General features: G+C 43.8%; 1 protein-coding gene across 8 annotated transcripts in view; it reads left to right on the top strand.

Moving 5' to 3' along the window:
- Positions 1-18,590, top strand: part of chd9 (chromodomain helicase DNA binding protein 9) — a 111,191-nt gene that overhangs the window by 25,014 nt on the left and 67,587 nt on the right. For 6 of the 8 annotated variants that reach the window (XM_030044764.1, XM_030044755.1, XM_030044747.1 and 3 more), the window contains one exon: positions 6,978-7,384. In XM_030044764.1, the coding sequence (XP_029900624.1) occupies positions 6,978-7,384 (407 nt within the window). Of the gene's footprint in view, positions 1-2,573; positions 3,003-3,824; positions 4,422-6,977; positions 7,385-18,590 lie in introns of those variants that run through there. The other 2 variants (XM_030044781.1, XM_030044772.1) reach the window with 2 other exon arrangements.

Below are 18,590 nucleotides of genomic sequence, written 5' to 3'. Positions count from 1 at the left end.
CAAACCGAATGCATGATCCCATCTTTTACTGACAAATCAAATTGTTAGGTATAATGTAGTGACAGAACTTAGCATCCCAATTTTGATTCAAAACATAACAATCAGACCTGATTTGTGTTTATGTTTACAAGATCGCATGTCTGATGGATCAAATATGTGTTCGGTCAGTGTGTGACAATGTGGACATTGTAACCAGCACTGGCTGACATTAGCAACCAGCCAGCCATGGATCTATAGTTCTGTGTACAGTTTGAGAGTAATGACTAGCTGCAGACTCTGAAGCACCGGTGGGTGCTGGCTGTCTTGTCATTTCCAGCATGTCAGTGTGTCGCTAGCTCTCTACTCTCATTTCCCTAATGGTGCGTTAGAGGAGACTCTCTCAGGGTGGTGCAGCCAAGAAATGAGTGCGGTGGTGCACTAATACAGCCCTTTGATGAGCTAGTAATGGAGTGTTCAGAGACTGACACCTGTGCCTCTGTGTGAGCGTGCACACACACACAATCACACACTTTTTTTTTTCTCCCTCTCACTCGTTTCCTCTCACCAGTGGTCCCCTCCCCTCCGTCTCCCCCTCCCTCCTCTGTCTTTAGGGGAAACCACTCCCCCTCCATACAGGGCTGCTAGGCTTGTTTGCATATTAACCGTTCGGTTGCCAAGGAGCTGTAGCCTCATGCCATGTGACCGTTCAAGCATGTGTACTTTGACTTGTTCCCTTTTTTCTCTCTCTCTTGCTGTCCTCTTGTTTTGACACATGCACACACACATTTCCAGTGAGAGAGAAAATATATTCTCGTAAAACCACTGATGGCAGCTAAAAGCATTTCTGTGTTTTGACTCAAATTTACTGAGGTGTTGTTCAAGCTTTTTGCCTGTCCCTCTCTACCTGTCTTTATGCATCAAATAGCCTGTTACCTGTTGCAGTGGTGCTGTTTGATTCCACATGGAAATTGCCACTCAGTGTTTCTGAGTGTAGCTTGTTTTTCTGCTTTTGCCACGCATGTCTGTATTATTGCACGTGTAGGAGTGATTACACACTTCTATCACAGATGAAGTGACAGATGCAGTAATGAAGGAGACTGTTTTGTACACATGTTAACTATTCATTTATTTGTACGTTTTAAAGGACCAAGCAATGTTATTATTAGTGAGTGTATCACATGCATTGCACTGTTGATGTGTTTATAGTCAAAGCTAATTCCCAATAGCAGTTCCCTGGTGGACATTATCAGACAGTGGTGTTGTTTGGTTTGGTGAGGAAGCTGTGGCTCAGCTCCCAGCAACGAGCATGTAGCCTGCTGATTCCCCTCCTCTCCCCTTCGACAGTCCAAACTCCAAGGCCTGGTCTGGCAGGTGGCTCTGGTGCCTGCTGTTTCAAACACTGGGGGAGACGTCCATGTGCTGGAATACACACACACACGTCAGTATTTTTTATGGTCGTAGGAGATTTAAACATCAAACATAAATGATAAAAGTACACACAAACAACAGAAATCAGGGAGAAAATGTCCTTACAAAAACTGCTTTATATCTGTGTTGTGGAAGTGCTTATACTGCTCACACACAGCACGCAAATATATAAAGTCTCGCTACGCCACGCCATTCCATTTGGGTCACTTCTTCTAAACAATTTGATTCAGGTTGTATCACACTTGCAATGTTTAGCCATGCTTTAATTGAGTTGTAGCTTACACAAGCACGCCCACACAATTCAAATTAACATTTTTTAAAGCTTAAAGTCATGTGATTTGTTCCACATGGATGTGATCATGATCTGCTCTTACACAGTTCAATCTTACATTAGAAATAAATAGGAGCTTCATGGCTGCCAAAGTGAGATAGAAATCATATATGTATGTGTGTGTGTGTGTGTGTGTGTGTGTGTGTGTGTGTGTGTGTGTGTGTGTGTGTGTGTGTGTGTGTGTGTGTGTGTGCTTGTGTGTGTGTGTGCTTGTGTGCTTGTGTGCTTGTGTGCTTGTGTGCTTGTGTGCGTGCGCGCACATACATATATTATGAAAAAACATTCGTTTCTTAACAGGATATCTGACTGTGTGATTGTGTGCATGCTCCACTGATTAACATTGGACATAGATAGAGCCTCTGTTGGACTTGCAAGTACTGAGTTTCACAATCAGAAGCACCATATTAAAAGACTGATTTGGGTTATTGCAAGATGGATGCATGACAGTGAATTATTAATTATTTATTAGATCATTTATTTAATTGAAAACATGAAACTCTACTTGACCTCAAAACATAAAACCACCCCAGTGGGTGCCCTGGTGAGTCACAGAGTAGAGCGTGTAGCGTAACGTAATACCAAGGCTAAGCTGCGTTGGGTCTGGCCATCAATGCAACCTTCCGCCACTGTGTTGAGACTCGTCATTGAAAACACGCCCCTTCATGCCCCCTGCTGTGTGGCTGGGGAAAATGGGAAAATGAGGAGTAATGGTGTCTCCTAGTTTAACAGCTCCTGGTGAAGTGCCCTTGAGCAAGGCACCCATGCCCCAGTTCTCTCCAGTAGTGTTTCCCAGCGGCCAGTATTGGATAGTTATGGTTGCACTAGGCAGTTCTCTCGTGTGAATGTGTGGAACTGTGGCTGCTGGAAAAGAGCAAGTGTGCTCCACTTATTTGAGAAAAAAAAACTAGTTTAGAAGCTGTTTTGTTGAGTATCTGTGTGTAACTCAGTGCTCCCAAGCTGACCCAGCAGTGTCCTGTGTCTGGCTGCAGGCCAGCCGTGTGTCTCTATGTAATTCGTGGCACCATGTGCCAGCCGGTGCACATGGCCCCTGCATCATGTTGTCAGGAGTCCCCTGATTGGCTGACTTCACTCTTCCTGAACTCGTTCTGCCACCCAGGAAGAGCTGGCCGTCCCGGACCCGTCCCCGTCTCCTCTTGTGGAGTCGTCTTCCAGAAAAACATGATGGGGGTGGTCAGGTTCACTCCTCACTGAGTGTCTCAGTTCATCGCAGGAGACTCAGTGCTGTGCTGGTTGCATGTGTCTGGTATGGTTACAGAGTAATAAGTGTACAGTGCCATGCTGTTTGAATGTCTGTGAATTTGTGTATCAATTAGATCAGGAATACTTTTTTAGCCTTGTTCCAACGTGTTTGTCTCAGTTGATCATTGTCCTGATGGACTAATCTTTCCAGTCCGTCCAGCCTTTTTGGGTGACAGCATCCCATAAATAATTCAATAGGGTATTTGCAGTAGCCTACGCGGGGGAAACGGATATCATGTTGTGGTGTTGTAGAAATCCAGTACTTTGGGGGTTAAGTTGTGAAAGTTAATGTAATAACTGCTAGCACCATCTGCTGGCCTACTTCCTTACAAAGAGCCAAAGAGAGAGGGAGAGCGAGCGAGAGCGAGAGAGCGAGTGAGCGAGAGTCCGGGTTTTAACGACATCTCTAATATTCATGCTGATGCATTTCGCTGCTTTGTGCTTTCATTTTCCGCCGCTCTGCCAGCCGGAGTCCTGAGCTCGCCATACACGCCCCAGCCAGCGAAAGGGGAGGGCAGCGAAGGAGACAGAGGAAAAAGAAAAACAAGTGGGGGAAAAACAACCGACCAAACAAGCAAGCAAGCTAACACAAAAGCCTTTTGTGTGCATAAAGGAGTAACCTACCTTTTCCTGGCTTGCGAGGAGGATAAGAAGAGGCTCGAGAGAAAAGCGGCAAAGCAGAAAGCGCAAGAAGGAGAGGGTAAAAAGAAGGAGAAGGCACAGAAAGACATAGAGAGCGCACACGAAACGCAGGCAGAGAGGGGAATCAATGAGTAGGGAGGAGAGAGGAGGTAGGGGAAGGCAACTTTGACACACACACACACACACACACACACAGAGAGAGAGAGAGAGAGAGAGAGAGACTCGAGTTAAGCCGGACGACGCCGAAGCAGCACGCAGCAGCAAGCAGAATGAGAGCTTCCTGGACTGCCACGCACCTCCTCTACCGCCCACAGCGCTGCTCCCTCAGCTCCCCGTGAAGAGAGACACGAGGGTGAGAGAGAGAGAGGGAGCGAGAGCGTGCAAGAGAGAGAGAGAGGGAGAGAGCGAGGCAAGGAGCTCCCATGCGCTCCTCTTGAGCCCTGCCCGCTGGGGGAGGAGGAGACGACGAACAGCTCCGACGCTCTTCCACTGCCTGAGGAGGAGAGCTGACCGGGGAGGAGGAGGAGGGAGGGAGGGGAGGGGGGACACACGGCTCAAGGAAGAGCGAGACAACGACTGTTTAGAGGGAGAGAGTGTGTGTGAGTGTGTGTATGTGTGTGCGTGAGAGAGAGGGGAGAAAGCGTAAGAGCAGAGCGCGAGCGAAGGCAGAGAAAAAACCCGGCGAAAGGGCAAGGCTTTTGTTAGCCGGTTGGAGAGGGGGAGGAAAGAGGAAGGGGGAAAAAAAAGCACCATGTCTACAGTGAAGAGGCCAAGAGGAAGGGTAAGTGAACTGCTTGGAGAGCTGGGAGGGAGGAGGGACAAGGGAGGAGGGAGGAGGAGGGGCCGGCAGGAACTGAACAACCTCTTCTGCTACTGGCTCATGCTGCACTGCCGCCATCTTGAACTCATTGCTGCTTTTTTCTCCCCCCCCTCCCCTTCTATACTCATTTGCTTCGCTGTGCTAGACCTTATCAAGGCATACACTAGATTTACAGTTTTTCTTCCCCTTCCCCCTCTCTCTCTCTCGCTCTCTCTGTTCACTCCATACCTCGCTTTCCCACGCTCACTGTCTACAGATTCCTCTCACGCAGCTGTCCTGTGCTGTAGTTTATGCTCAGGCTGTTTGTATGTGTGTATTTCTGTGTGTGTGTGTGAGTGTGTGTGTGTGTGTGTGTGTGTGTGTTCCATGAGTTGAGCCTGTCAGTCACCAGAGAGCTCACTACATGAGGAAATGAGGGGGTGAGAGAGAATGAGAGAGAGAGAGAGAGAGAGAGAGAGAGAGAAGGAACTGGCTGGCCCAAAAGGAGCTCACTCTACCTTTTTGTGGGCTGTAATGGTCCCCACCGTTTTCATGGGACTACGTGCTGCTAGAGAGATTGAAATCACTGCAGTGCTGGCAGCCTGTAATTTCAGTTATTTATAGATGTATTACACAGCTGCAGTGCTCTCAGTTTTGGTGCATTTTATCTTCTCTCTCTCTCCCTCTCTCTCTCTCTCTCTCTCTCTCTCTCCCCATCTCCCTTTCTTTTTCTCTCCCACTTTTCATACAAGATTTCATTCCTGTTTTCATAGTTTTTTCCTTCCCCCTGCTGCTTTTCTTGTGTTCCCTCATGTTCTTCCGCTCTTAAGCATTACTTTCACCCCCTCCCCCTCTTTTTTCTTACCTTGAACTTGAATGAGAACATTCCAGCACGAACCAATAAATTTCTCCCTAATAGCCTCAGCAGCGTTGCACACGTGAAAATCATAATGCAGCTTTTGTGTGCGTGTGTTTGTGTGTGCGTTGGTGTTTTTTTTTTTTCTTCCTTCCTTCCAAATGAATCGTGAGTTATTTTACCCCCCAACCCCCGCTTTGTTTGTAAGGTTCGAGATAATTCTCTTTATTTAGTGAGCAGTGTGGGGGGAAAAAAAAAGCAACCGACTGTGCCTGGGCCATGCAGGCATATGCAACATGTTTTTAGATTAGGTCATCCATTTATGGGTTCCCTCTCCTCTGGGCTCAAGGCCCACCACAAGGCGCTTGTTTAGGAATAACCGCAGTCACGCCATCTATTATTCACATATTATCACGTATCAGGCAGGCTGGATTATTTATGTCTGCGAGGCTCAATGTGGCCGGCTACGGTCTGTGCCAATGTTTCCCCTATCATTGAATAGCCACCCCACCTAAAAGAATTTCATTTGTATGTGGTTCAGTGGAGTTTTCATGTCACATGGTTTGAAAGCCGTTACAGAGGCCTTTCCACCTGACCAAGATGAATCCCTGGGGGAAACACCGGCCTTTGCCATGCTGACAGTCTGTAGTAGAGTCAGAGAGGAAGTTGGGAGTAAAAGTGAGTGCTCTGCCAAACGAGATGAGTCCAACCCCCTTCAGCCAGCCTCTGAGGTGGGGGCAGCAGTGTGGTCTGCTATCTGAGCGAAACAGAACCACCGCATGTCAGTGTTTTTCTGAATGAGTGAAGTGATAGATGCAGTGGTCAGCAGCACAGAATGTTTTTGTGACTTCTTAAGACTGTGGGAGTCAGTGTTTTTTCATTTTTTATTTATTTTCTTATGTCTGCAAGGCCCGCTTTACGTTTTGTAATCACATTCATCCTCTGCTTGTTGTACAATAAAATAGCATCTCAATCTGCTGGCACCATTTCCTGTAAAGGAAACAAAGGTTTGCTTGTATTACTCATCTATTAGCTGAGCTGTATGACTATGAAATAGCCTCTTTAGCTCAGAGCACATCGCCTTATTATTTTATGGCGTTCTCTTCCCACATCACCCACATGTTACGAAACATGAACATGATGTACAGTGGGGGCTTCGAGGGCCTCAACAATGCAGTATGCTGTCCTTTTTTTCCCGAGATAAACATCTTGTAGAGGTTGGATGAATTTAATTCCAGGCCATGCTGAAAATGGCCTATTTTGTACACCAATATGGAGATGATCAAATGACAGCAAAGAAAAGGATGCAGCAACTGCAAAAGAACTGGTTTCAGTCTCAGCCTCAGGTATAAGGAAGTCTGTGTTTTACATGAGAAAAAAAGCAGCTACACAGCTGCATCTCACTTTGGAACAATATCAGCCTTAGTCATTAACTCTATTTTCAAGTTGCATCAACTTCACTGTAAGAGATGTTTGTATAGTACAGGTTTTTTCACTCCCTGCTATTTCAGGTTTGTGTGTGTATTTACGCACACAGTCTACGACTGGCTACATGACATCATTTCTTTAGTATTTGTGACATGTCATTCTAGTGTGAATATGAAATTTTGTTAAAATGAAATCATGAGTGTGAAGTCAGCTCATCATCAGCTTTCTTATTTTTCTCTCTTTCTTCCCCTCAGCCCCGAAAGAACCCTAATGGTCCCGGAGGCCAGGTGAGGGTCCTCAGTCCCCCGATGAAGAGCAGCTCGTCGTCCTCCTCCTCTTCCTCATCGTCTTCGTCCTCATCCAGCTCCTCATCGGAGAAGAGGACCCAGCGGAGGCCGCATCATCAGATGGAGTCAGCTGTGGAGGACAAGCAGGAGAAGGCCAACAGGATAATTTCGGAGGCCATCGCCAAGGCCCGCCAGCGGGGGGAGAAGAACATCCCAAGGGTCATGAGCCCTGACAGCTTCCCCAGCTCGTCACAGCACAAGCCGCACCGTGACCGCGAGCACAAAGAGAACAGCAAGGCACGGCCCAAAGAGAGGGGCTCCAAGAAGGCTCGTATTGTGGCTTCCTCCAAGCCGAAGCAGAAAGCCAAGATTGGGTATGTAATCACCTGGCCTCTCCTAACTGTCCTGCACCCTACTGACATACACTGACATTTGCGATGGGGCATATTACCAGGTAATTAAAATAATATATATTCCTTGGATGATTCTGTTAAGCAGAGGGCATACATTTTGGCATGGTTGACTCAAGTAACTACTGGTGGCATGATTGCCTTACACTTCCTATTGAGCTGTATGGGATTTCCTATAGGATCATACCAACACAGCTGCAGTGCTCTCTTTTGCAATTGTAATTATAGAGCAACAGTGAATTGTTTCACTGATCTAGCCTCCTATGCTAGTTGATTTTTCTGGTGTATTTTTGTAGTCGCATGCATTTTCTGCCTGCGAGGCAGCAGTTGCCAAGATGGCAGCTCAAAGTTCAGCTTAATTTACAGCGCGCTATAACAATAAACCGGGCTCGGTCATCAGCCTAGACAGGGGAGGAGCAAACAAAGGCTGCATTTAGATGTGAGAGGCTGCTAGTTTGTGTGTTGAGGCATGTAGCGCTGATGTATAGATAATCTGCTTCCCATCCCCCTGTTACACTGTGCAGCGCAAAGCCACACCCAGTGCAAGCTAATGAAATATCAGCTGATGCAGACCTGAGGACTGAGACAGGGAGCTGGAGGAAGAGGGGAATGTTTTGATAATGTCCTCAGTATAGCTGAAATCTTACCCATCTATCATTGACAAGGCCTGTTTCTTATGCAAGAATAGTGAGGGTGAGAATAGCTTATAATGGTCCACAATAATGTCTTGCTGACTTCTGCCTTGATTGATGATTGTATGATCGATAGGGCAATGGTTGCAGCAAATAATGCATTTTGCTTTGTGTGATGACGAGGAAGTTGTGGCAGTGCTGATGTTTGGGAAAACAGTGAGATTTAGGGGTATCTGTCATGCTAATGCTGTCTCAGCAGGCTAGAGAAACCTTAGCCTAGAGCCTCCCAACTTTCCTCCCTCAGTTCGACATACTTGGCTGGTGGTGTGCATGGCCACTCTCTGGGCAACTGTGATGAGCAGCGTTGACCAAGAAGTTTCCTTCCCAGCATTGCCCCATTCACATAGACACAACTTGCTGGAAAATAATGACCACTTGGTTCACTTTGTTGGGGTGAAAAACTGCTAAAATTCTCGATGGACATGGTTCATATTTATTTACTCAGAGGAGTGTTGATCTGGTTGATCATACCACTTGCAATATGTAAGACAAATTGTAAATATGTAAGATTAGTATTTAAAGTCTGATTTGCGTAACCAGTAGAGACAAAAAATTGTTTTCCTCCAAAGCACATTGAACAATTTGATGGTTTTGTCATCAACCATCCTCCATTACCCCCCCAAGGCTTGTGACTTGCAGGTCATTGATGACCCACAGACCAGCTGTGATGCTACTGTTTAGGTTCCCCTGAGCAGGCTACCTAATCCACTAAACTGCTTCAGTGGAGGTGACCAGCAGTAAAATAGTGGTTGCACTGGGTAGGGCAGTCCTGTGTCACTCCCTGGCTAAAGAAAGGCTGTAAATGCAGTGGAGCACAGGTCAACCAAAGAATGATTTTTTTTCTTGCTAAGTTGTTTTATCTGATTATCAAGAAAGAAAGAAATTTTAGAGACAAATCAAAATATTTGACATGGTAATACATGTCTTCTCTTGTCCCATAAATCGTCTTGTGACCTCCTGGAAATATCGAGGGCCATGTTGGTAACCAGATCAATATTGAATGTTGTCATTAGATAATGAGCTGCATAACCCGTTTCTATATGATGTAGCTATACTTGACCTACATGAGGGAAAAGCTTCAGATCAACAGCATGCAGCAGAGCCCAGCCTGTGGAGCCTACTATTGTTTCAGTGGCCCTTTCATAACACTCATTACGTCATACATTCCAGCCATTTTGAAACATCACACTAATGCAGTCTGGTCAGCCAATAGACTGGCAGAATCAGACAGAAAATTGTAGAGGCCATGACCTTTATTCTTGTTTAAAGGGCTTGTTTTGTTGTTTTTTTTAAACCAGTTCTCTGGTTGAAATTTATAATCATAGCCAAATGGTTTTGGTTTGTAGTGTTTATTTTATGCTATTACTTTTTTGTTCTTATTTAGGCTAATCTTTTTTTTAAACATGTTTAGATGGTTAAATGGCGGACTGCAGTTTATAACACATTGTTTCATAGAACTTGCATTTTGAGCGTCTGAATATAGTTGTCAATACTCATACCTTTTAAAAACAGAATGCCGTGGGGTAGAAACTGTGGCCTAGATTTTGCAGGTTGCTCTTTTGGTTAGTCAGTTATCTATTGTGTTGAGGCAGGTTGAGGTGTGATACTGCAAATTATCTGGAGTAACTGAGAGGGCTGCAACTGCACAGAGAGACAAATAGTGTCCAGTTATGGTGTAAAGGTATCGTGCCAGAGTCCTCTCCTTGCTGTCTCTGCCACTCTACGTCCCTCTTCCTGTGTCTTAATTAAGGAAAACAAGTACAGATATTGTACAGTCAGTTGGTATAATTGTGGCAATGATGTATAGTTCTTTCTGTATATGACAACAGGGTAGTGGGAGTTGTGTGAAAACTTGCAGCTGAAGTGTGAAGATCCATAGTTGGTAAATTTTCACACTAAGATTCTTTTATTGACCAATTAGATAGTGCTCAATAAAGAACAGACTGTGATTTGTAGTGCATTTTCTCTCATGATGGAGTTTGATAGTTCAGACAATGTCATAGCCCTGACTTACCAACATGATTTTGACTCTTGATGACTGTGTTGCTGTGGGGAAAAACTAAGGGGAGTGTCTTCTTTCCATGCACATTAAAACACTACTGAAGCACTACTTACTTTGAAGCTATGAGTGTGTGGTAACTTCTTATTGTTGAAGCCCTGTTTCCAGCACAGTTTGCACCTCAACAATTCAGACATGTGTTTCCTCTATCGCTCTAGGCTTCCATGTGGTAGGAGAGACTAAAGTAGCTTCAGTAGTGCCTTCTGGGGGCCAAGACAAAGCTGACAAAGTCGGTGATGAAGTGCCCACCGGCGTGGTAATGACACAATTGAGGTTGGCCTTCACCTTGGCACTCCATGGAGAACCAGTCAGCATACTCTGCTACATTCAGTGTAGACTAGGTCCTTGTTTAATATAATCATGTTGAGGTGGTGTTTATATTGAACATCTTCCAAACTAGATGGAGCAGTCTGTTATAGGTGATGCACATTGTCTGCTGTGTGTTACTATTCTCATAATTTCTTCGTTTTGTTATTTTGTCATTAAAAAGCGTATTAGTATCATGCTCTGGTACCGATACCGGAAACAGATATTGGACCAACACCAAGGATATATGATATATATCAGGAATCAAAGCCAGTTTGCTACCTTTTTGACACATAGTAGGAATTCAGAGATCTTTAGTAGAGATGACTTCTCAGTCCTTTTGCCCTGTGACCTGAAGCTCATGCTCTAAGTCCATTTTAGTAGTAGTAACAGATCAGATTGTAACTTGTTAGCTCATACTAAAAATTCTATACTTTAAATCAGAATCAACAGTGGAAAAAAATGATATCAGCAGATGCCTCTCTACTGTATACTGTGCTGATGTGTTTGTTTCTCTGCATGCATGTAGTGGGTGTGTATGTCTTCAGAGCTGCAGAGAGGGATAATCATGCTCCTGCTGATGCGGGGCAACACAGGCAGCCGACGTACATAAAGCTCTGGGGAGGTTTTCATGCTGGAGGAGAGACCTGCTCATATGCATGCACCACCCAGGTTCTCCCCATGAAATATTAATGCATAGCCGCTGCAGAGGCACTAACCTTTCGCAAGAGTCATTACTTTAGCCTTCTCTCTCTTGAGGATATGGTGGAGCCAGTGTGTTCAGGTTTAACTCATGCTATAATAGGGTGTATGTATAGGATTGAGTGTGTGTGCATGGCCCCAGTGCATGTGACTGTCCTGTTGGCGAGCAGAGAATGGAAGCTGAGATAAGACTATTATCTGATTGTTTGGGTGCTTAAGGGTCTGTTTCTCTGAGACTGCTATACTGATACTGCTACCAAGAATTGGAAATTGCTGTTAGCAACCAGTCAAATGCTAGTAATATCTGTGGTTGCTAAGTTAGTGTACTCTACCAGTCACTTGGCAGGTGGTCACCATCATTTAGGGTTCCTGTCATGATCTGGAAATCCCATTCAGAATTCTGGGTGACTGATGAGGAGAAAGAATGGAAGCAGCTGGTGAAATTTAGGGATGTACCAGCTGCTGTGGCAGGTGGATAAACAGTGTAGTCCAGGAAAACTTATGGGAAATGATAGTTGATCCAAAGAGATTTTTCTACATGTAATAGAAATTTGTCTGTGATCTTTTTTTAAACTATTCAATTGCTGTGGCATCATGTTGGGCTGCTGGTTTAGGTGCCTTTGAAGGAATAATAACCACAGAAGAAATTTCCACTACTTAAGTCCCAAGTGATGTTTTGAGGAGCTAAAACAAGACATGACACATTAAAGTCAGTTTTTAGACTGTGGAATTGTTGATATTGCATGTCCTGCAATAATGATGGAAAAAACAGGAATTTTATGGGCAAAACATATAGAAATCCCACTCTTCTCACCATACATAATTTACAGAGGTCTACGTAGTTATTGGGGAGGATATTTACTGAACAGGGTGCCTGTCATCTGTTTTTCTTAGATTGTGAAAAAAAAAAATAATAATGATAAATGCTCAATATAAAATACTACATAGAGTTTTAATGGTTTTCATTTTAAGCACTTAAGTATGAAAACTCATCTATAAGTACAGATCAATTGAAGTATAGAAATATTTCCAACAAAATGCAGCCCTAGGAAAGGCGAAGGCTATTGTACAGGCTACACTTGAGTGATCACAGCTCTCTGTAGACTGTATTTTGGTTTTCTTGCCAGCCTACCTGCTGAAAAATAACCTCATATAATCATGAGATGAAAGCACTGTGCTGCTCATTCCCTTATTTGTTCTCCCCCTCCCCCTCCTGTCTCTAATTTTTTTTTCTCGCTCATTTTTTTTTTCCTTACCATGGATATGGTTCTTCCCAGCATGCTCAAGGCTGTGAATCCAACATTTCCTGTGTGCATACATGTTCTGAATATGCTGATGCCACAAAGCAGTGTACAGTGAGTAGCGGAAAAAATATCAAACAAAATGGTGCTCATGAGATCAATTACAGTACATGATAGAAAATGGGGGTTTAGGTCTAGCCCATACACTGCAGCACATAGCTTTTCGTAAATACATGCCTGCTGTTTTTCTGTCTGCTCTGTTTCCCTCCTTTTCTCATTAGGAAAAACCTAAAGCGTTTTTTTTAAATTGTGCTTTCCCAGTTAATCCTTTTGAGGGTGTGTATGTGTGCATGGTCACGTGCTGGTGTGTTATATATACATATGTGTATTTGCATATGTGCACCTGCTTACATGTGCATCTTTCCACACATTATTTTGTGTGTATGTTGCCCTTATTAAAAATTTGCATGCCAAAGACATCAGACCCATGTGTAGCTCTGTGCACTGGGCTGATATTTGTCTTTTAAACAAGGACCTTGGTGGTGCTCTTACTACTGTTCCCAGTTGTATGCTGCACGGCATTGGGATTATAGCCTTCCATTCATAAAGAGGGGATTTCCTGACAAGGACCAGAACCACTGTCTCAATAAGCCCCTCAGGATGTGACACACACACACACACACACACACACACACACACACACACACACACACACACACACACAGGGATACACACAGCACACTTAACGGCAATTTTTGAAGATGACTCAGTTGCACACAATCAATGATGCTGAGTTAGACCCACTTAAAGGCAATGAAGGCCTTTCAAAGATGCTTGAGCACCACATTGTTTTCTTGGCCCGCAAAGCACTATCATATCTCGATTCCATTAAACTCAAACCCACACACATACGCTCCCAGTGGGCGGCATGCCAAGTAGGGCAGGACAGCGCTGGGGGGCAAGGGATGGAGGTTATTTGGCACGATCGGAGGATGGGAGCCAAGCAGGGCCAGATCAAGAGCTAGCCTATCGCTCTCAGGAAATCACTAGTGGTAGCCTATCCTCAGAGAGATCACTCACGAACATCAGATCAAGCAGTGGTGGCCTAATGGTTAGAGAAGCAAGCTTATGTCTGAAGGATGGCTACTTTGAGTCCTGGTGGGAAAGTAAATGAGACACAATTCTCCTCCATCAGTAACAAATGTCATCGGCAGCTGACAATCCCCATGTGCAAATGGGTGTAACTGCATGAATGTGAAGCACCGTTTGTTTGTACATGCTGGACGGATGTTGCTTTGGTAAGTAAAATTTAAAAATTGATAAAACCAGGACTGAGAAATTGATATAGATTGCAGATGTTAGTTTTTGCAGTGAGGTTCTGATTCTTACAATGAGACCTAAGTGTTTTTCTTCTACTTTATTTGAGTGGCAGACAGCGGTCATTGCAAGATCTGTTCAAGTTATTTTAGTAATTTGGCCAGGCTTGACAAACACACTGTTGCTGTTGCTGATGTAAGAGTTTTTATTTATTTATTTATTTATTTATTTATTTATTTCTGTGCTAAATTTGAACTGCACTTACACTTCAACTGTACTTTCTTTAATTTGGTTTTTTATACGGGGTTAAATAAATTAATTTCAAATTTGTTCAGGTTGGTTCACCAGCAGATCTTCTGTAGTGATGAGGTGCTGGTCTTTTGCAAAAACAACAAAGAAATGATATTTAGAATGCCTCTGCAAAAGGTCTAGATATACACTCCTGTGCATCGCACTGACTTTGGTTAAATGATTGGCGGAATGTGGAGCCTCCAAACCTTCTTTTGTGGTTGAGTGTTGGAGGCAGAGGTTGATTTAAAGTGGTTGTACCCTCCCTGTCATTTAAGTTAATATGCGTGTGCCGGCTTGTGTGAAGGCTATTCACTAAAAAGCAGTGTGTGCGTTAGCTGTTGTGCTAGTAAACCCTTGGGTGGGCCTGTGTGAAGCCACGATGGGCTGAAGGCAGGCTGTAAACATCTCTGTGATGTGGCTTAAGCTCCCTGTGTTTGTGTGTGTGTGTGTGTGTGTGTGTGTGTGTGTGTGTGTGTGTGTGTGTGTGTGTGTGATGTGCATGCATGTATAATGTATACGTCACATTTGTTCATCATATCAAGATGTCACTGCGCCCTGGTGCGCTTGTAATGCTCATATAGACGGCACTGATGCGGTGCCGCCTCGCCGTGCAATGGTCCCCTCTCTGTTCTGGCTCAATTCATGATTTCACAGTCCTCAAGTATCGCATCTCACAGCTCAGGTTTTCCCGTATGGGGATCAGGGAGATGCCTTAGCCCTGTTATATACTGTTAGCTACTGAGCTGCTGTCTGGTAGTGTGACACTGCTATTCTGGGAGGCGCATATCTCAGCCAGCTCTTATTTGGACGACGGAGAATGCTGCATTCTGTCCCATTAGGCTACTTTTTTTTTTTTTTTTTTTTTTTTTTTTTTAAATCTTGTGTGTGTTTATGTGTGTATGTGTGTATATATATCTATATCTATATAGATATATCTATATCTATCTATCTATATATATATATATATGTATAAAATTTATTTTTTAATTACCTTTGGTTAACAGCTGGTAGATATTTTATATTTTCTTTCATTGTGTTCCAGAAGGTGCACATGTTCCTCAGGTGTTCATGATGTTTGACTGTCATGCTCTGGTGGAATTATTTATAGGAAGTGATGTCACAACGATTGCCTCCGCCCCTGCTGCCAGATACACTCCCAGAGGCACGTTGCCCAGCAACTATAGAGTGTCATTGTTGAAAGGATTTGTGATGTGTAATATCATCCAGAGGGGGCGGGGAGACGAGTGACGCCAGCTCTGGAGCACACTGCTACTGGAGGAATATCTGCTGTCTGCTCCCTCAACCAGACAGATATTAGAATAGATGTGTGTGTGCGTGTGTGTGTGCGTGTGTGTCTGTGTCTGTGTGTGTGTGTATGTTTGTATGTGAGACAGTCCTGGAGATGTTTTCATACAAATTCCCCCACAGTCTACATTTTCTTGCTTTGCCATGTTTCAGTCAGGCCTGGATGTTGACACAAGATGCATTGCCAACGAGAGAAAAATTGCCTCCACATTGGAGCCAATGTTGTCTTTAATGTTGTGTGAGTAATGTGCCTGAGGGCACAGTGAAGAGCACAAGCGGGTCAAGTGGGCTAGACCAGATTATTGCAAGTTTCATATCTCCAACATGAAGAACTGAAACAGGTAGACAAGAATTTGCGGTTGTAACAGCAAAATAGAGATTTGCAAACTAGCTAAAATGGCTGCTCTGCACTGTTTTTCGTAGGTGTGTAGGTCTGTCTACCACTAATTAGGGGTGCTCTCTGAAAGTCGACGAGTCGAATCATCAGTCATAGACCTCTTTCGACTCAGAAGGTGGAGTTGAAGAGTCGTGTATTTTTTTTTTTTCTAACTTGCTGGCTAGGAGCCTAACTTGGTTAACAGTCTGATTTAGTGGTTAACAGTGACTTGCTGGCTAACAATCTGACTAACTAAGCACATCCAGTGAGCGTGCTTTCAGCTCAGCTGGTCATGTGCTTGATGCCTCAAAATAGCTTAAACTGGAACTGTCGAACTTTTTCTTCACAATGCAGCCAAGCACTAGGCTAAAAAATACAGTATAGATGACCACGTGTGCTACTATTTTGTTGAAGTTCACCGTTAAGATGTGAAGGATGCATTGTTTGAGAGAGAGAGAGAGAGAGAGAGAGAGAGAGAGAGAGAGAGAGAGAGAGAGAGAGAGAGAGAGAGAGAGAGAGAGAGAGAGAGAGAGAGAGAGAGAGAGACTGAATGTCTTTTTAATGATGGGTTACTTGTTTTGCTGCTGTTCAACAATAAAGATCACTGTTCATGTGTTTATTTTTTTAGCCAAGAGCCAGCTGCTTTTTGGCTAAGATACAATAGGTTATGCCTTGCAATCAGTATATTATGTTAATGTTTGACTAAACAGCCCAAAAATGAAATAGTACAATACTACTCACTTAAATCACTTGGCTAAAGTTGGTGGTTTGCAGGTCAGATCAGGTTCAGGTGGTTAAGCATATTTCTGCAGGTTGGGTGGTGCGGATTAACTGGTTGGTGACTGCAGGTATTAACAAACTGTGACCTGCGCATCGCCACTGACTAACAATCTGATTTTTTGGCTAACAGTCTGACTAACTGGCTAACGGTCTGACTAGCTGGCCAACAGGCTGTCTTATTGGCTAACAGTTTGACCTGCTGGCTAACAGACTGATGTGCTGTCTAGTGTGACACCCTCCATTCATCCTCTAGTTGCATTTCGGTCAGGAGATCAGCCTCACTATGAACAAGCCATCCTCCTCACAGATGTACTTTTTCACGCTACAGCCCGTGTGTGTGAGAATGCACATAAGTGTTTGACGTAGGGGAGTAGGCTCTGTGTTTTATGTGTGTGTAGTAGGGGGTGTAAATGTGTTTGCATTTGTGTGGAGGTGGGGGTGGGCTTGTTATGTGTATGAAATCCTGTTAGGGAGTGAGAAAGGGTAGATGCCGTTGTATGTGGGTATGATAGCATCTTCAGCATTTTCGATAACATCACACCACACCACAGATTTGGTGCCGGTGGCTTCCAAGAGAGAGGGAGGGGAAGAAATGAGTGCATATGTAGTGAGAGCTTATTTGAGGAAGGGACACAGACATACAGTAGTGTGTCTGAATGAGTGAGTGTTTGATAGAGAGAGAGAACGAGATCATGGGTCAGTAATGATCAGCAGGCACAGAAAACTTGAATCGTGTGACCGCAGCTATCGGGGCTTTTGATTTCCAATCATCTCTGTTATCTGCGTGTGCATAAAAATTTTCATATAAGGCCGTGCTGAGGATTTCAGCACTCACCAAGTAGCAGTGATGGCTTAATGGGAAAAGCATTACTTGTCATCAAACTGTGTTGGTGTGAATCCCCACACCATCAGGAAATATTTCTCAACACTGATTTTCCAACTCCATGAGCACTCACCTAACCAGCCTTCAACTATTCCAGACTGTTCTTCCAGGCTGTTTCTATATACATGATCTCAGTCAACCATGGCTGGTTAAAAAAGAAAATCTTGTTGTTTAGATTGATGTCTTTGTAATTTGGTTCAATACACTGCACTGTGCTTCCTGCATCATTAACATGTTGAGTACAGAGACAAGCTGCAACACATAAGCATATTTTGCACAGCTTTTTTTTTTTTTTTTTTTTTTGCAGATACCCAGCTCTCATCTGTGTTAGGGATTTAGGAGTGTATCATCTCTGAAACAGAATCATTTCCATTTCTGTAAGCTTCTCTGAGCTTTAGTCAAGAGAGGAAAGGAGTGTTCTATTTCATCAGTATCATTTATTCTTGTTTTATAGATACTGATTAGCTGAAGAAATGAACCATGAACATATATGTGCACTTGTGGTATGCTTATTGCGACGTGAGGGGTGGGTGACATGGTGATGCAATCAAATATTGCCAATATGAACAACAATCCCGGGATATCACCTTTGCCAGGTGATTGTCACCAGCACTGTGTCATTAGAATTGATGCACGTAACAGAGTGCACATCAGAGAGCTTCAGGGGAGAAAAGTAATTCACTCATTTGTAATACAGTAACCTATTCACGCTCAGTAGTATTAATAAATTTGGTAACCTCAGCCATTTTGAGGCTGGCGAAAAGGTATCCACTAGCCTTCTTGCAATGTGGGAGCTGTCAGAAACAGGCCCTTATCCCTGCCTTTTTCTCTCATTTCTCCCAGTCCATTTGGGTGTTTTACTACTTTCCAAGTAAACTGCTGCCTTAACATCTTTCAACATGAAGATGGTGCAAGAGACTCAACTGTTAATGAGTGATACCAGTCACTGGCAAAATATGTTGTGTGCTGATATAACTGTTATGTTATGCTCGCATTAAGCATGTTGATTTATGCGAACATCATACTTGTGTAACATTAGTGACAAAAAGCAAACAGCATTTATGGAGCTGACATACCAGTGTCATTGCAAAGAGCTCTGGGGTGTTTGAACTTTAGATGTTCCTGCATAGCACTTGTGCTGATGTGATAAGCCTTTTCAGACTGTGTACATAGCACTGTGTTATTGGGTGCCTCATTAAAGTTTCCCCATACTTTCTA

The sequence above is a fragment of the Myripristis murdjan genome, chromosome 3 (assembly GCF_902150065.1).
Source record: "Myripristis murdjan chromosome 3, fMyrMur1.1, whole genome shotgun sequence".
In the NCBI taxonomy this organism is placed as follows: Eukaryota; Metazoa; Chordata; class Actinopteri; order Holocentriformes; family Holocentridae; genus Myripristis; species Myripristis murdjan.
Note: the sequence above shows the minus strand (reverse complement) of the source record. Positions and strands in the feature narration are given on the sequence as shown.